General features: G+C 41.1%; 1 protein-coding gene across 1 annotated transcript; it reads right to left on the bottom strand.

The window, feature by feature from the left end:
* Positions 1-12,951: 12,951 nt before the first annotated feature.
* Positions 12,952-16,450, bottom strand: eif2b2 (eukaryotic translation initiation factor 2B, subunit 2 beta). The gene is made up of 8 exons (XM_070925856.1): positions 16,219-16,450; positions 15,558-15,678; positions 14,674-14,825; positions 14,401-14,564; positions 14,171-14,266; positions 13,956-14,093; positions 13,806-13,872; positions 12,952-13,667 (listed from the first exon to the last, which is right to left on the bottom strand). Exons 1-8 carry the CDS (start codon positions 16,388-16,390, stop codon positions 13,510-13,512), a joined length of 1,068 nt encoding a protein of 355 aa, XP_070781957.1. The 5' UTR covers positions 16,391-16,450; the 3' UTR covers positions 12,952-13,509.
* Positions 16,451-17,120: the final 670 nt, after the last annotated feature.

The raw sequence follows: 17,120 nt of genomic DNA, 5'->3' as shown, positions 1-17,120 counted from the left end.
CTGAGCACAGGTCACGTTGTACTTTCAGTGGTCAAATTAAAAACAGCACTCATAAACTCACATAAGCCAATTTCTCTATCAGTGAATTCATCAATTCAGCTTCCTGTTAGGAGGACAACAAACTGATTGGTCCGCCACCAGCCTCGTGCTCTCCAACGTCCCATATAAACCCATACTGGGATTTGCATATTCTAATTAGGTTTGCGCACTAAACGCTTTGTCTTTGGTGGCAGTCTGCGCATCTGTTGATAGGTTATTAAGCGTTTTTTTTATTCTTTGACGGGTCACACGATGAAGAACACAATATCCCAGTTCAGGGTATTTAGGGCACTGGCGGGTGGCAATTAAATATGAGGAGACAAACAGAGGAGCGAACAATAAAGCAGCTGATTTACACCTCCTGAGGTTCAAGTATCTATAGCCAGAAACAAAAAGCTGTGACTCAAAGTTACACAAATGTTTCAGCGCGTGAATCCGATTTTGAAAGTAAGAGCGAAGACATCGAGGACGTCAGGGGAAATCACGTGCAGCTTCTCTTCACACTCCTTTATCACAGCATTAAACCTCAAATTCAAAGCCACTGAATTGTGAAATGAAGTGAAAATACTCTCGTTTTTTTCCCCCTTCCGTTTGCACAAACCTATAATCCTGTCTAATCAGCTATTAGTCAATTATTGTCGGAGTTTTCAATCGTTCGGAGGTAATTTGCGGCACACTTTTGGACATCTGGACGGATAATTACGCAGACGAGAGTTTATGGAGATGCGTGGACGCGCGCGATGGAAGCGGAGATACAGTCGTCTCACTGGGACATGTGGTGATGAATAAATAAATAAAGAGGTGGTTCCGGCGGGGCCGTTTGGCAGCCGTGCGTCAGGCTGTCAGCGGCGGTCAAACCCACAACAGATTTAGTGTTTGTAATCTGAGGTATGATCAAGAGATGTGGCTTCACCCCGGGCAGGTCAACTATTAGGCTCCCTGTTGCTCTGCAGGAAGAGAGACTGTAGGCCTGAATGTGAAGGGAATAAAATACATATCACGTAAAAAAAAAAAATAGAGTCTGTCACGATTAACTGTTATTTAGTTTATGACATTGCTTCAGTAAATGATTTGCTCTTTATTTGTTTGTGCGAAATTGTAGATTAAAATCAAATCTTCACTGGGATGGAAAAAGTGTCCCTTATTTGATGTTCTAAAAATAAATAATAACAAAAATTAAACAAATGAAAAGGCCCAGCTGTTGTGAGGAGCTGGAGAGAGTGAAGCGACTTAAATTACCTTCAGCATCTCATGAGAAGCTATTAGAGAGACATTTCATTAGAGGTGAATGAAGAGATCAATGCCATACCAATAGCTATGCTAATGAGGTTTCTACATCACACACACACACACACACACACACCACACGTGCAGATGATGTCCATGAATCACATCCTTCCACGCATTTTTGCATCACACTATCTGGACATGAAGCACCTCGACTCGAGCTTCATCTCTGTCTTATTCCAAACATCTGTGTTCAGGAAAACACAAAATCTGAAGTCAGGACGTCACACAAAGAGAGAAGAAGCACAAATTAAATGATCCTCATATTCAGGACAAACATGAATATTAACCTAAATACTGTAACTGTAATGATTTATTGGCTTTTTAAATTCCAAACTTTGTGTAAAAACATACATTTTAACCTCTTTTTGGACATACAACTGTAAGTTTGCACATTCATAAATTACTACGCTTCAATTTTCCCCCCTTTATTTTCTGATATCAGTCATTTTTAAACAGTTTAAAATACTTTCAGTCTGGCTGTGACTGTACATGCTGCAATAATGTCTTTATCTAAACACAAACACATCCCGTGTACCAGCAACTTGTTATAATGTAGGTTGAAATAAATGATGCTAATTTAAGGACCAGTTATGAGACAGTGTCATGTGGAATGCATGTATTTTGCTTTGCTATATTTAATATGTGTAACATGATTGAATCCCTCCACAGATGTGGTATTCTTTTAATCACTCCCTGAAGCATAAATCATTTGGTTCCATGAGGCACTACGAAGCCATGAAACCTACAGCTTAATGTAGTTCTGCTGGGTTAGTTTTAGAGACTTTGATGAAACCTGCAGGGAGCCTTCTGTATTCCAGTCAGAGAACATTTCCATAAAACAAAATTGTTGAGTCAAGTTTAAAGCAGCTGATATAGTGAACTACTGAGATGTAAAAAGGAGTATACAGACTGAGCTTGTGATTAAAAACTTTTGTCTCTGACATCAATAGACAATTTTAGAAACTCAATTTTAACCATAATGCAAAAGAAATTTAACACCATGATGAGCTGGATCACTGAAGGAGACAGGCGATAAGTAACTCCAGTAGAGTCTTATATATATATAAATTATGCATTATGGAACATATCGCTATAATTAAAACAATTGATAATTCATTCACAAATATATTATTACAACAGTCTGGGCCATTAATGAGTTTCTGAACCAGCTCTTTTCCGTCTGAGCCGTCTTTGTCTTTGTTCGAGGCTCCAGAAATGGCTCCTCTAATCTAGCTAATTGCCGTTTCCCAGAGCTCGGCATTTAAGAAGACGAGCCAGGTCACCAAACAGCCGTTGATCAAAACATCCTATTAAGGTGAAGAAAACAAAAGGCTCTCACAAGCCTAACAATGTGCCACTGGTGATTCAACAGTTTGCTCCGTGGGCACAAAGCATTAATTAGGGCAATAACTTCATGCCATTGCCGTTCTATAGTCTCCATTTCTGTATGAGTGCATCTATTTATGCTCTGAAGTTTGTCGGGGACTCTGACTTGCCGAGTGTGCCACATTCCCCTGTCCCATGTGCAGATGTGTTATTGGCATAATGAGGAAAATACTTTGTGAAATGTGGGAGAGAGCCCCCCCCCCCCCAACACCAAAACTTTCTTGACAAAATAATACACCTCATTGTGGCTGCTCGTAACTAGAATTGACATAAATTACTTGGGCCCATTTCTTGTCTAATTAGCACACTTCCACAGTGGACAGGGGCTAGCAGTTAGGCAGGAGAAGGGAATCGGACAGGCATGGCAGTGGCAACACAAAAAAGGGGCCTCTGGTTTCAACGTAATTAGGTGAGACAATGCCCCTGACTGTTTTGAGCTATGGCAGCGGCTCAGAGCCGGGGCCGAGCAGGCTAGCGGACTCCCCAAGACCCTAATAAGCCCCTAATTGTCTTTTTTGGATTCACACGGGCAGCACCAGCAGACATGAAGACTGCCTGTTCTTGGTCTCCTGCAGAGAGCGTTGTCCTCATCCCGCAGAAGAGGAGAAATTGGAGTTGACTCACTCAGGACCTTCACTGTTTGGCCCTCAAACTCCAGACAACTTGTGTTAACCTCCTGTGACAGCGTCCCAAACCTGGAAAGCTGCCAACGTGTTGAAAACAAGGGACTCAGGGGCAGCGACGTTTCTTTACAGGACCTGCATCAAAAATTGACTTCATATTATCTTCTGGTTTAATGTACGGCAAGAAAATAATCTTATTATGTTGGATTACCCTTGATGTCTGCATGCTGATGGAAACTTTGTCACTACGAAAGGCCCCTTTCACGTCACACACATTGTTAACATAAAAATACTGATTAGTGCAGCTTTAAAATGTGGAGTTGAAATCTGCTCTGTTGCTTAAATCTCTGCAGCTTTAAATTTGAAATCCATGCTTTTTGTTTTTATTTTATTAAATCCATAGTGGAGTTTGGCGAAACCCTATATTAACTCTACACTATACTACATGAAATAATATACAGCATTCATGTTGATGTAAACTGATCTGTTGCGTCACTTTCTCTGCAAAACAGCAAAAGACAAGACACTGAATGATCCTCCCCTTTTATGTTGTCTCAGTCCGTAACTTGTTTCAAATGCTTTGTTTTCTCTGAACTGAACTTATTATTATCATCATCATCATAAGATTCACTTTCTTTTTTTCTTGCAGCTAAAGAAAACTTTTAACCACAAGCTGCTGGGCTCTACAGGCTGCTTTTCAGCACTGAAATGAGCCTGTTTAACCAAGCACACACACACACACACACACACACACAGACTGGTCCATATGTTTGAGGCCACTTCTAATAGCAGGTGGCACCCAGAAAACTCAATATTTCATAATTCCCTCTCTCCTAACATCTCCTGCAGTCAAGGCCTCTCCGCTCAGAGGAACGTCAATTCGATGTGCCCTCACTCCTTTAATTAGCTGTCAATTAGTGCAAATGAATCAACTCTTCGCCTAATTAAGCAATGTCACCAGGCAGCTCCCATATACAGGCCATTGTGTGAGCAGCATGAGAAAACCACAGCTAGCAAACTCGTTTTGGATCACAAGTGCAACTTAACGATCACACTGAGACACTGCGTCCAGGGAGCTGTGTGTGTGTGTGTGTGTGTGTGTGTGTGTGTGCATAGAGGGAGGGTGAAGTCACACACTTTTTATGCTACAGTGATCAAGCAATGCAAAATTACTATTTTATTATTTTATGTATCTTGAGCACCGTGATGGATTTTATGTGCAAAACATGCGAGACCACTTACCTCATTTCCTATTTTTAGCCCACTGTCACGCCTTTAACCTCCTAAGACCCAAGCTCTATCTTAATTTCTCTTTGCTATTTGGGCTTATTGGGACCTGATAAGTATAAAAACTAAGCATCATCTGTTGACATGATGTGGTTCCTCATACGGGGACAATTTTGAATTTCCATATAAGCAGAATTAAGTATTATGGTATAACCCAAAATGTGATGTCCACGCATGTGGATGCCAGGTCTTAGGAGGTTAAATGTTACTAATCTTCTAATCCCCAAATATCTCTTAGTTTCATGTCTGATTCAGATCTGTGCTCTGTGGATTTACTGAGAGTCAATAAAACATGTCTCTCGTGGCTACTGCTTCATGCCGGATGATTTGAAAAAAGAAAATCTGTGAACACATGAATGTGAACCATATTTGATGATACATTTAAAAGAGAGAGCATGTGAACAATGATCAAAAACGTAAGCCAAGGGGTCATCCTTTCAATTAGCTTTGACCTTATGAAAGACTAGACCTCTTTTGATTCATGTGTAAGGGTTACTTTTGATATCATTTGATTCAATTTTCCTTAATTGTATGACTTGCCTGGGATTGATAGCTTGTGTTTTCCTCCCACTTGCAGCCTCAGACTCCAGAAAATGATTTTATCATTCAGTCCACATAGTTAATTTACAGTCGGAGTGGAAATGTAATCTCTCCAAACATCTGTTCACTTCTGACTCTTAAGACAAGAGCCTGTTTTTTACTCTCACAAGCTGTTTCTTAAAAGTGATTTTTCTTTTGTTGACTGAATAAAATATTGGCATCACCTTTTGATTTAAATCAGGATGTCATCAGCATATTGTTTGTTTACAAATGAGTTCAGAGGACACTGAAATTAGCTTCTACTTTTTGACTGTGTGTGCTGATTTTTCAAGGTTGCTTCAATATCAAGAAAGCACTTATAACCACGAACTAAAATCTCATTTTCACTCATATTTTATCCATTGAGTTAGTTGTTTAATTATATATTTTTTGTAAGTTTTATTGAAACAGGACAGGACATTTCTCAACTTGATCTCCTCGAGGAAAAACAACAACTACTTAAAAACTCAATTCACTAACTGAAAATAATTGTCTGTATTTTTCCTTTAATTAGTAGACCACATAATTCTTTACTGTTTTGGTTAATTGATTAATCCATTAAAAGCTTTTGGAGGACATTAGTGATGGGTTAACTAGTCATCTAAACACTGTGTTGAGTGATTCATGTGTTGTCATCCAATTGTTACAGTGACTTTAAGCCAAATGTCAAAGTCATTCAATTTAAATATAATAAGTCTAAAAATACTGGAACCAGCCTTAGAAAAACCCTCCATGTGTAGAACACACATAAATCCCCTCAAGGTTGTTAAATCCCCCACATTTTCCCCCAAAGCACATCATTCATTTAGTCTGTATGTGCGTGCTGTTGAAGCCAGTGATGCAACTCATTTTCAGGCATGTGAGCAGTTCGGCCATGTTGCCTCCCTCCCTCCTTCCACCAGCCACTCTGGACCATCACAGGCTGTAATTGTTATTTAATGGATTAAACATTCATCCTTCCTGCCCGAACCCCCAGAGGGCCGTATGACAGCCTCACCATGTTCACACAGCTAAACATCCCCCCATCACACACTCCCTCTCCACGCTCATTTGACGGCAGTGTTTGTGCTTAAAATTCAATTACCCACTTATTGATAGCTCTCTGGGGTGCTAAAGAAGTTGACACGGTGCTGGTGGAGGTGTGGATGATTTCCCAGGGGGCCTCGGTCTCCTCTGCACATCTCCAGCTGGATCTATTTCATGGCTTTACTCATCAGCAGCAGACGCAGATGGAGCATAAGCAGCCGTCATACACCTGCACACACCAGCGCACGCAGACACAGACAGGGGGTGCATCACACACACACACACACACAAGTAATTTATTATTGTACATGCTGACAGTGTATGGGTAACAAGACATTTGGTGAGCTTTTTCTGATGGTCAAGAAAATTGCAACTGGAATGATGAGAAAATGAAATAAAATAAAATACCTAAGACAACTCAAACTAGGATTACATTTAATGAAAAAAGGGCATAACTACACTTTATGTATAAAGAATGTCAAGGTTTGACAATTACTTTCAATATTGATTCATCTATCAATTATTCAATTGATCGATTAATTGTTTAGTCCAGAAAATGCCAGAAAATGAATGTCCATCACAATTTAAAGTGACATCTTTACTGTAAATTTATTGTTCTGTCCGACAGACGGTACAAAACCCAAAGATATTTAATTTAAGATGATGTAGAACAGAGAAAAGCTGGGAAATTGTTGCAAATTAATTTTCTGTCATTTTATTAATTGATAAATTGACTTGTTTTAGCTCCACTAAATTTTAACTGCTATAAAAATAATAAGCTCATTTTAGGTGGCATTTTAAGTGCAAAAGGTAATTTCATGTTTAAATTTAATCCCATTGTAATACATTTCCCTCTCATTACACTAAATCTTCAACTAATTATCCAATTAATGTCAAAACCACCATAAAATGACTACTTATGTCCAAAACACATAATGAAAATACATAAACATATTAACACATTTATCTTATCTTAACATATTCAGGTTGAATACTACAAACATTTGGAAAACAGGTCAAATTGCTCAGATGTGGGTGCCCCACTCAGGCACGTGTATGGACAGCCTTTTCATGTGCTCAGGTCCTTTTTGCCAGAGCAGACATTACACACGACAACACAATATATTACAACAATCATATCAGTTATAAATAATTATAACTCCATAAGATAATGAAGAGAATAAATCTGTTTCTGCCTCTTAATTGGTGATGGCAACAATGTAGTTCTACTTCAATTTAATGGCTTTAATGTAATGTAATCTGATTACTTTTGTAATCTGAATATTTTTGTGATATAAAGAACATTTAGTTCTTTGTGGTTATTAAGATCCCAAATCGGTTATTAATATTATCTCCCCTTGCTCTGATATTGAGAGCAGATCCATATTCACCTCTGTACTGTCTGTAAAACATGCTTGTTGTCATCGCTTTAGGTAGCACTTTGTTATATGTTACGCTTTGACTCCGCACGAAAAGCCACAGGTAGTGCCCCACAGGTTAGCCACGCGTCTTGAAGTCCCCTGAGGCCTCCAGGGGCCCCACAGGAACACTCGGCTTGCCGCTGGCCTGTTTCCCCGCTAATTACAGCCCTCATCTCTGCTCTCCCATGAGACGCCACCACTCTGATGACTACACGCTGCACAGTTTGGAGCTCTGCATCAGCAGGCAACAGCTGGGGCTGCCGGCTGCACGTCAATACCCAGGGGGGGTAAAAGGAATAATGATGTTGTGTGTGTGTGTGCTGGGGGAGGTGGCAGCACGATGCATTCATTCACACCATGCAGGGATCAGTTTGTTGCTATTTTGCAGATGACTCCCAAACTCTGATCTAGTAATTGCTACTCAGCAGTGTTTCATCTGTTGAATTAGATTTCTGCTCTGACTGAGTACCTTAACCATAACACAATAACATGTTGTGTGAGATGAGACATACAACCCCATATAATCCAACATGAGTTTTGATTAGAAAATAAAGATGAATCTTGTTGTCCTTAGATGTGACAGGGTCAGACTACAGCTTACACGTCCCTAAGGATGACACTGGATCGATGAGCTCTATACATACTGTACTCCTCTCGGTGTGATTGCACTGACGGTTCATTAGCAGGGCGCTGGGCTTTAATGGCCTGCATGCTTCTGTCGGCCGTAAATCTCCAGGCTCCACCCAGGTTTGCTCCTCTGTCTCATCAAAGGGCTGTGAAGAATGAAGTCAGTGTGATGAAAAAGAGAATGAGATTTATCTGCTCCCTCCTCCTCCTCTTCTTCTACGTGCCGAGACGAGCTCCTGAGCACAGAAAAAAATGACAAGTGGGACCTCGCTGAGACACACCCATAAATGCGATGATGCCACTGGATGTGTTTGAGATGCTGATGAGCACTGCCGGCCAAAGACAGCGACATCAATGTGTCTCTCTATCACATCTAAATGTGGTTTAGAGTGAGCAAGTGTGGACTCAAAGGCAAAAACTCAAAGGCGGAGCAAGAGAGATAAAAGTGAAGTTTGGTCTATGTTCAGGCCAGAAGTCAGCAATAGGCAGGCAGTTGGTGAAGGCAAGAAAAGGGGCACATATAGCTGGAGCACAGACATGAAACGACACTGACAATCAGGCAGTTAACTAGTGTTTGTGTGCAGGTTCGTGTTTGAGTGGCTGGTTAAGAGGTATGAGGGTCAGGTGAGAATGGTGGAAACTGACTGAGGACTGGTACTGGACCAGCAGGGAATAACAGTGACTGTAATGACAGGACATGTTAGAACTGGAAGGCATGGATAATGCCAGGAAAAATACAGAAATTATGTGTATAATATAAGTGTTTCTTCTCATGTGCATGTTAAAATATGGCTGTATGGCTGAAAGCGCCTCTTGAATGGAACTGATGTTATAGTTATTTGTGTCTGGCAGGGTGGTGACTTTATTAATATAAGGAAATTATTTTTCAGGAGACAACAAGGGCAACCTTGAACCACCACTTACTGTATTAATACTAATAGTTTAAGCACTTTAGAAAAGCAAATGTAATGGACTTGTTTCTTCACGAACAGGTGCGGAGATGGACAGTCTTAAACTGGAAATCATCAGAGTTGTTTAAAAAGGGTTATACAAAATGATTTTTATCATTCAAATAAAACAGCAGGCCTCTTTTTTATTTTAATAATGAAAATGTTGCTTGAGGCAAAATATTTGAGAATTAACTCAATGTATTGTTTGATATGATATATGACATCAGGAATCTGGGTTTAGAGTCAGATTGGCACCAAAACTCCCCTGGATGTTTTACCAGTAATCTCTCATAACAGTCCGATGGATTGCCATGATTTTCTAGGGTTTCGGGAAAACTGAGACCAGATATGTCACAATGCTGGTTGCAGCTCTAGGTTTTAATCTTGACTACTATGCTCTTTTCAGAGGGGCTATTTGTCAGAAAATGTTGTTTGACAGTTGGATGATGTCATGGTCTGACCAGCGAGTGTGGCGCAGTGGAGAGTGAAGACATGTTGCCGAGTCCCATTCATTCTGACCTTTTTTTTCTGCAGTTCCAGGTCAAGAAATTTAGGTCAGAGAACAATGCACTCTCTCTGTTAGACCGTAGCGGGGTGCCAAAGCCCCTCTCATGCTCCCCTCTGACCCTCATCCCAAGCCTTCACATCCAACCACTCAACACAACGTTACACTTGGCAGACACACCAAAACCCCCGGTGGATTTTAGTTGGGATAGCTGTTGCTGATTAGATATTACAATTACACTTTATCTATCTATCTATCTATCTATCTATGGACACTGAGGTCATGTTCTTGTCCTTATCTTTTGTGGGAATTTGGGTGTTTGAGCAGCCTGGCATGAGAGTTACATTCTATGATTAAATAAGACACATAATGAATATTTCATATTACCTTCATATTCATATTTCTGGCTGTGTAAAGAAAGCTTTGAAACAGCATTCATTCATGTTGGTATATAGTATATAGGGGTACTATGTATGTCAGTAGGTCTGACTTTGAGGGGTTTTGATTATTACATCACATTACATCACCAATCAACATCATAAAAAACACAAAACACAAAATAAAAACGTTTTTAAAAAACTAGGCTTTAGCTTTTAATGATGAAGAGCTTGGAGTAAATGAGCCCCTGCATCACCTGAAACTAGGTCACTTAATGTTTATTTGATGGACTTTCATCAGAAGCTTTGACACATACCTTCCCAAAGTAGTGACGTCACATTAGTCCAAGTCAAAAACCCTGTGAGTGAGTATGTTTGTCGCCGGGTGCGGTGGCGCGCGCCTGTAATCCAAGCTACCGGGAGGCTGAGGCTGGCGGATCGTTTGAGCTCAGGAGATCTGAGCTGCAGCGGACTATGCCGATCGGGTGTCCGCACTAAGTTCGGTATCGATATGGTGCTCCTGGGGGAGCCCGGGACCACCAGGTCGTCTAAGGAGGGGTGCATCGGCCCAGGTCGGAAACGGAGCAGGTCAAAGCCCCCGTGCCGCTCAGTAGTGGGATCGCGCCTGTGAATAGACGCTGTAGTGCAGCCTGAGTAATACAGCGGGACTCAGTCTTTTTTACACTCATCAACAAACTGCTGTCACAACACACACACTCAAACATTATATCTTCACATCAACAACAGCTTCATCACTGCTTCTTCGTCTTCTTATTCCACGAAAAACCTTCAGAAACCAGCTGCTCTGCTTGTTCTACACCGCCTCCACCTGGAGGACACCTGCAACTACACCAACCACACTGAACACTTTCACCTTCATCAGTGTTTTTGTGGTGATAGTTTTATTCTAGTGAAGCATGTTCACTGAAGAGGTAAAGTGAAATTGTCATAATTGTATATTGATTAATAACATAGTTTGAGTATTGTTTCGGGCAAACATTGTTGAAACAATTATACAACAAGTTTACAACACCTTATGTAAAAGCCATGGATATATAAAAAGAATGGTAAAAGCGCTATCCTCTTTCTGTTTTGTTTGCGCAGTTGTTGACGCACTTCCTTTGTGCCGTAAGTCGAGTCTTAATTTTCCCGGGAGATCGTACGAGGTGGCAGACAGAATTGCACAGTGTAAACTAGTGTCATTACTCTATAGCCATTACATTGTGCAACCAACATTTACGTCATATTGATAAGTTAAAGCAAAAAAACCGCATCTATTGTCACTTTACGTATATTGCAAAAGTAATCACATTACAAGAGCAATCATATTATTTTACAAAACATTTTGTTAAAAAACAATATTAAGAATCTAATCAAATTAGAAAAGTGAACAATTTGAATAGGCCTCTCTACTCTTCTTAATGCCCACTAGATGTTTGATGAGGACTCAAGTTGCTCACAGGGAGTTTATAAGAACAAGAACACACTGGATAAAGCAAACCCTTCACGTGAGTAATAATACAATAATAATAATACTTGACTTATTACAAAGTTTCAAAACAGCTCTGTCTTACTGTAAAACTCTAAGAGGTAAGTGTTAGGCTAAGTGATAACGTTTTGTTTATACAGTATATAATACTATACCACAATAAGTTAATAATAATAATGTAAAATTAATCTCAGGAAGATGATGAATGAGATGGACATGACGTTGACTTGGACAAGTGATACATAAAGATTTGTTTGTTTTTTAATAGTTCTGGCTCTTGTTGATTGACTCAGAATAAATTCATGTGTAGTTACATCACTGTAGAGCTTCAGCAGTAAGAGTTGTTCCAGGATCAGCCTTCGTCACTGCAGCTGCAGTTTTATTTTCCACCACTAGCAGCCGCTGCCGCACGCTCCACGATGACGTCACGTTAGTCCAAGTCAAAAACCCTGTGAGTGAGCGTGTTTGTCGCCGGGTGCGGTGGCGCGCGCCTGTAATCCAAGCTACCGGGAGGCTGAGGCTGGCGGATCGTTTGAGCTCAGGAGATCTGAGCTGCAGCGGACTATGCCGATCGGGTGTCCGCACTAAGTTCGGTATCGATATGGTGCTCCTGGGGGAGCCCGGGACCACCAGGTCGTCTAAGGAGGGGTGCATCGGCCCAGGTCGGAAACGGAGCAGGTCAAAGCCCCCGTGCCGCTCAGTAGTGGGATCGCGCCTGTGAATAGACGCTGTAGTGCAGCCTGAGTAATACAGCGGGACTCAGTCTTTTTTACACTCATCAACAAACTGCTGTCACAACACACACACTCAAACATTATATCTTCACATCAACAACAGCTTCATCACTGCTTCTTCATCTTCTTATTCCACGAAAAACCTTCAGAAACCAGCTGCTCTGCTTGTTCTACACCGCCTCCACCTGGAGGGCACCTGCAACTACACCAACCACACTTAACACTTCTACTCTTGATACGACACATTTCTCAGCCATGAAGCTTCCACTCTGGGATAATGATCCTACTTATGTGGAATGAAGTTTATTCTGCCTACAGACTATCAATGATGCTGTGACACATTTCACACGGAGTCTGTTTCTTCAGCAAAAAAAAACATGGACTGTTTGATTTGATTTTAACCCATAAGAACCCATGGTGACGCCAGTGTAACACACACTTCAAAGGCTCCAGAATCTTCCTTATACAGCTTTGTGCTTGATCTTAACTCATTAAGTCCCTGAGCGACATATACGAAACATCCTGGTGTGGTGGTCATGTCACAGTCATGTGACTTTGGCAGGTCGGGACCTTTTCAAAATGGTGGTGTGACATGTAAACACAAGTGAAGGAAGCAACTCATTTCAAAAAGCCTTTATTTTGACACAGAAGGTAAGTTAAAACCCATTTAATGATTCTAATGCTTTAATAGTGTGTCCTGTATACAGTCAACCTGTTTTGACCATATTTCTTGAACAAATTAATATAAAACAATAAAACAAGTAAATTTACCATAAACGCCCAATGTAACGTATATGTACCATCGCAGATCTTTGACATTAAGGGGTAGTATAAAAAAAACACATCAGAAATGTCTTCAATGTGGTCCACTTGGTCTGTGGTGTATTCCCCATAATTTTCCTTCGAGGGGAAATGGGTCTGGGTTCTTATGGGTTAAGATACTGATGTGTGATGAAATCATTGAACATTTTGCCAGAATCTTGAGAGGATTGCTGTCACTAAAAATGGTTTTGTCACAAAAATACCTAAAAGTAATACAAAAACGTCAAGCACCTGTATTAACACATTTCAGGAACACTCCCAGTAGAACTCCTTAGGTACAGCATACCTCATTGAAAGAGACACAAATGACACTGCATTGACCACTTTATTTCATTTATTTGTTAATTACACTGGTTAAAGTTCGTGGTCTTCTGGGTGGTAAAGTTCGCTCATCAGTCGGTAAATGTATGACGGAGCATGTCCTCCAATGTTAGAGATGAACAGTGTGATGATCTCAGGTGGGACATAGTCAAACACCGGACAGTGCACGTTCACCTTTGAGAGAATCTCACCTGAAATACAAATGGTAAACTGTGAATTCCTCAGAAAATGAACTTAGGGATAAGGATATTACATTATTCTCCAAAAGAAGAAGATTTATGTTAAAGGCTCACTAGCTGATGTTCAAAAGATGAAGATTTAGTTGTTACCTTCAGTGAAAGGAAGCACCTCATGTGGAGAGACAAACTTATGGAAGGTATCTTCTTCATTTGGGAACTAAAGACACAAAATAGTTTCATCATCATCATTTGCTGTCAGCAGAAATGATAGAAATAGGGCAGGCGAGAGAGTCCTCTTACCTGAGGCGAGAGCTTAAACATGGGAGCACAAACAATCAGAGGTGTCGAGTGGTGCTTGGCTGCAAGTGCCAGAGTGTGTGTCCCATTGACGGCTCTCAGCCCTCCGTTCGCCAGAACTGTCTGCGTACCAATGATGACCTGAAGAGAGATCACCACACAGGTTAACCCACATGCCCTGACATGACAGTTTGAGAGTCTTCTGTGATGTTAAATACCTTATTAACACGAGACATGACTGCAAATATGGCTGCGTCTGCAATCACTGTTGTCTCGATGCCAGCTTTTGAGAGACTGGTTGCCATCTCATGCCCCTGATGGGAGGTGAACAAATAAGATAAAAATAACCATCTTATAAGAATCTTTTATCTCAATAACACCAAATGTTCTTGTTGTGTTTTCTACATGAACATTAAAATTTCTTGTATCTTTGATGTGTTTGGACTACCTGGCAGAAGGGGGCGCACTCTGCCACGATGACATGGAACTTGCGTTTGCGTGCAGCATCTTTGAGGAAGGCCTCCACGGTGCGAGAGCGGCCAATAGTCATGATGACCTCATTAGAGTGAATGTGCTCCAGGGCCTGCATCGCAATGTTGTCAGTTGTTCCCTCTGAAAAATGAAATGGAAGAATAAATACAGACTTTGCGTCAGTTGAATTAATGATTATCTAATATCAGCTGATGGATAAATGACCTGCTTGTTAAAAAAGTAAACGTACCCAGCTCGGTCAGCAACTCATTGATGGCCTCGATGACGTTTGCTTTGAGGGCGGCAAAATGCTGTCTGAAGTTCTCCTCACTGAGTCCTCCAGAGGTCAGCAGCTTGTGGAGAGATTCCTGCTGGTCTGTCTCTTCACTGCTCCCTCGAGATCTGCAGAAAACAACAAAACAAACAAGCTCATAGAAAGAGGAAGTGTGCAAAGCTAATCCGATGGCGCAAGATGAGGAGAGGTTTCAAAGGGGCGTCATCAACAGCGCAGACCAAAATGCCTCTGGATGCTACAACCAATCAGAGCAACGAAACGTGTGCCGTAGCGGTAGGCTGCTAGGCTAGGTAGCTAGTTCCAACATCATATGGCTTCTCGTTCACATAATACACAGATGTTTGGTATGACATGATTTAGAAGCCAACACTAACCATTTGTACGCAACGTTGACTACCGTCCAGTTTGTTTAATACTGATGCGATAGTGGATTCATAATGTTCCACATCAGCGGCAGCCATCTTGGTTGCCTCAACAACGCTTAAACCCTCCCCATATTAGATAAACAGTTGTGATTGGCCCGACCTGAATCAGGCCAGATGGAAATGTGTCTGAACTGGAGGGGGGCCAGACCCAAAACCCACAAAGGATGTAACCAATAATAAAAGCACAAGCGTCCGACAAAATATAATGGACACAGCTTTGATTATATAACTTGACAGCATCTGCTTTCAATGAGAATATAAAGGTGACAACCTGCTATATCCAATAAATCCAGATTTTGTAATATTCATGGGCCATATGAGTGTGTGTAATCAATGACCTTAATCCATAACCTTTCCTGTGCAGTGGCTCGTTTCAACAGCTGTCATTCTGTTATGTCCCCGAGGCCTCCTCACCTGGCATATTCCTCTCTGATGATCTTCAGCACCCGTCTGATCATGTTACCAACAGTGGTCTCTGATGGCTGGGCGGCAGTCATCCTCCTGCCCTCTTTCCGGATTATTTCCATCAGATCGCCTGAAACAGAGAATATTTTAGTGGGAATAAGATGTCTGTAAATGCTAAAGCTTGTGACAAATTGGACCTGTAACTCCATCCATTGTTGTTAATTCCTATTCTTACTCTTATAATCATATGTACCCCTTTTCTTGTTGTGCTACACCTTAGTGATACATTTACATTTGTAATTTGTAACATTTGCAACACAGTAACCCAGATACACCTTTCTGTACAGTTTACTCATTGTTTATTGGGCACAAAATTACCTAAATATGAATAAAGCTCTATTTTTTCTTGTCCTATTTAAGTGACCTGTCTCATATAGGAAACAAACTTGCTCGCTCAGTGGTTAACCCAAAGCCTTCGAAAGAAACTCGTTCCCTTGAACAACACACTCTCTATCTGTAAAATTCAAGAACAGTTACGATAAAGTATTAAACTATTAGCACACTTTTGCTGCAGCAGTTACAGCTAATTGACAAACGTCCACACTGTTCAGCTACAATGGCAGCTTTCATAGTAGTTCGGTGAATTAAGTAACAGAGTAGCATGAGGCACCTGCGCTGCTCCACCGTGCCTGGGCTGTGATTCTGCGGAGCAAGGCTGTCGTTTCTCGGGCTGTTTCCGCCGAGCCCCGCAGCGGTCCCGTCCCGCTCCCTCCACGCTTCAGGTCGGACAGAAACGCTTCAATTCTCTCCGTCAGGTCTGTTTCTTTGTCTGGGCCCGGCATAGTTGTTATGAAAACGACTTGCTGTCAGTATAATAACTAGGGAACTCAATGTTGGTACCATGGAACTGTTTTGATACGGAAGTACATCACCAGTACATCCGGGTGATTATGACTGTGCTTTCAAATGATTGGTGGACCGCTGCACGAGCTGGTGCAACAATTTTGCGGTGTGCTGGCGAACACATAACTGTAAACTTCGCAGTTTTGAACCGCTTTATGAGCGCCCCGGACTGCCTAAGCTTTAATCGAATTGGCATTGATGTGAGTTTCATTTGTCGGGTGTTTTTACAAAATATGTAACGCGGCCAGGCCAATCTGAACTAGACACGGGTGTAACGTTTTATTCTGTATCCCCTTCTGAATCTATTCCCCTCCGTTAGATGGCTGGGAATTGCCTGGCAATAATGTTTATCTTTCAAAACTTCGTATATATATATACTCTTCCGTACAATTGTGACCTGTGGGAACATGCAGAGCGTTTATTTTGACAGCATAAAAAACAGAATTTGATTTGAATACTTTTTGTTCAGAAATTAGGTGAATAGCGTGCAGGAGTAATTTAAATATATTAGTAGTATAGTACATATGCATGCGAACCACATTGTTTTTTTTCTTATTTTTCTTATTGCACTTTGAGTGTTTGTACTTTTAAACACAAGGAAACAAAACATGTAACAGCTAAACTCTGTAACAAGTCTGCACTGAGCACAAACTTAACTTCAGAGTCATT

This window comes from Enoplosus armatus, chromosome 19, assembly GCF_043641665.1.
Source record: "Enoplosus armatus isolate fEnoArm2 chromosome 19, fEnoArm2.hap1, whole genome shotgun sequence".
Classification (NCBI taxonomy): Eukaryota; Metazoa; Chordata; class Actinopteri; order Centrarchiformes; family Enoplosidae; genus Enoplosus; species Enoplosus armatus.
This window is presented reverse-complemented; position numbering and strand designations above follow the sequence as displayed.

Excerpts from the sequence above, each read along its gene's own strand:
- eif2b2 (XM_070925856.1), bottom strand. The coding sequence starts at position 16,390 with ATGCCGGGCCCAGACAAAGAAACAGACCTGACGGAGAGAATTGAAGCG. Across the intron at positions 14,267-14,400 it reads AGTGCGCCCCCTTCTGCCAG|GGGCATGAGATGGCAACCAG; the intron begins GTAGTCCAAACA and ends ACCTCCCATCAG. Across the intron at positions 13,668-13,805 it reads GGTGCTTCCTTTCACTGAAG|GTGAGATTCTCTCAAAGGTG; the intron begins GTAACAACTAAA and ends TTTGTATTTCAG.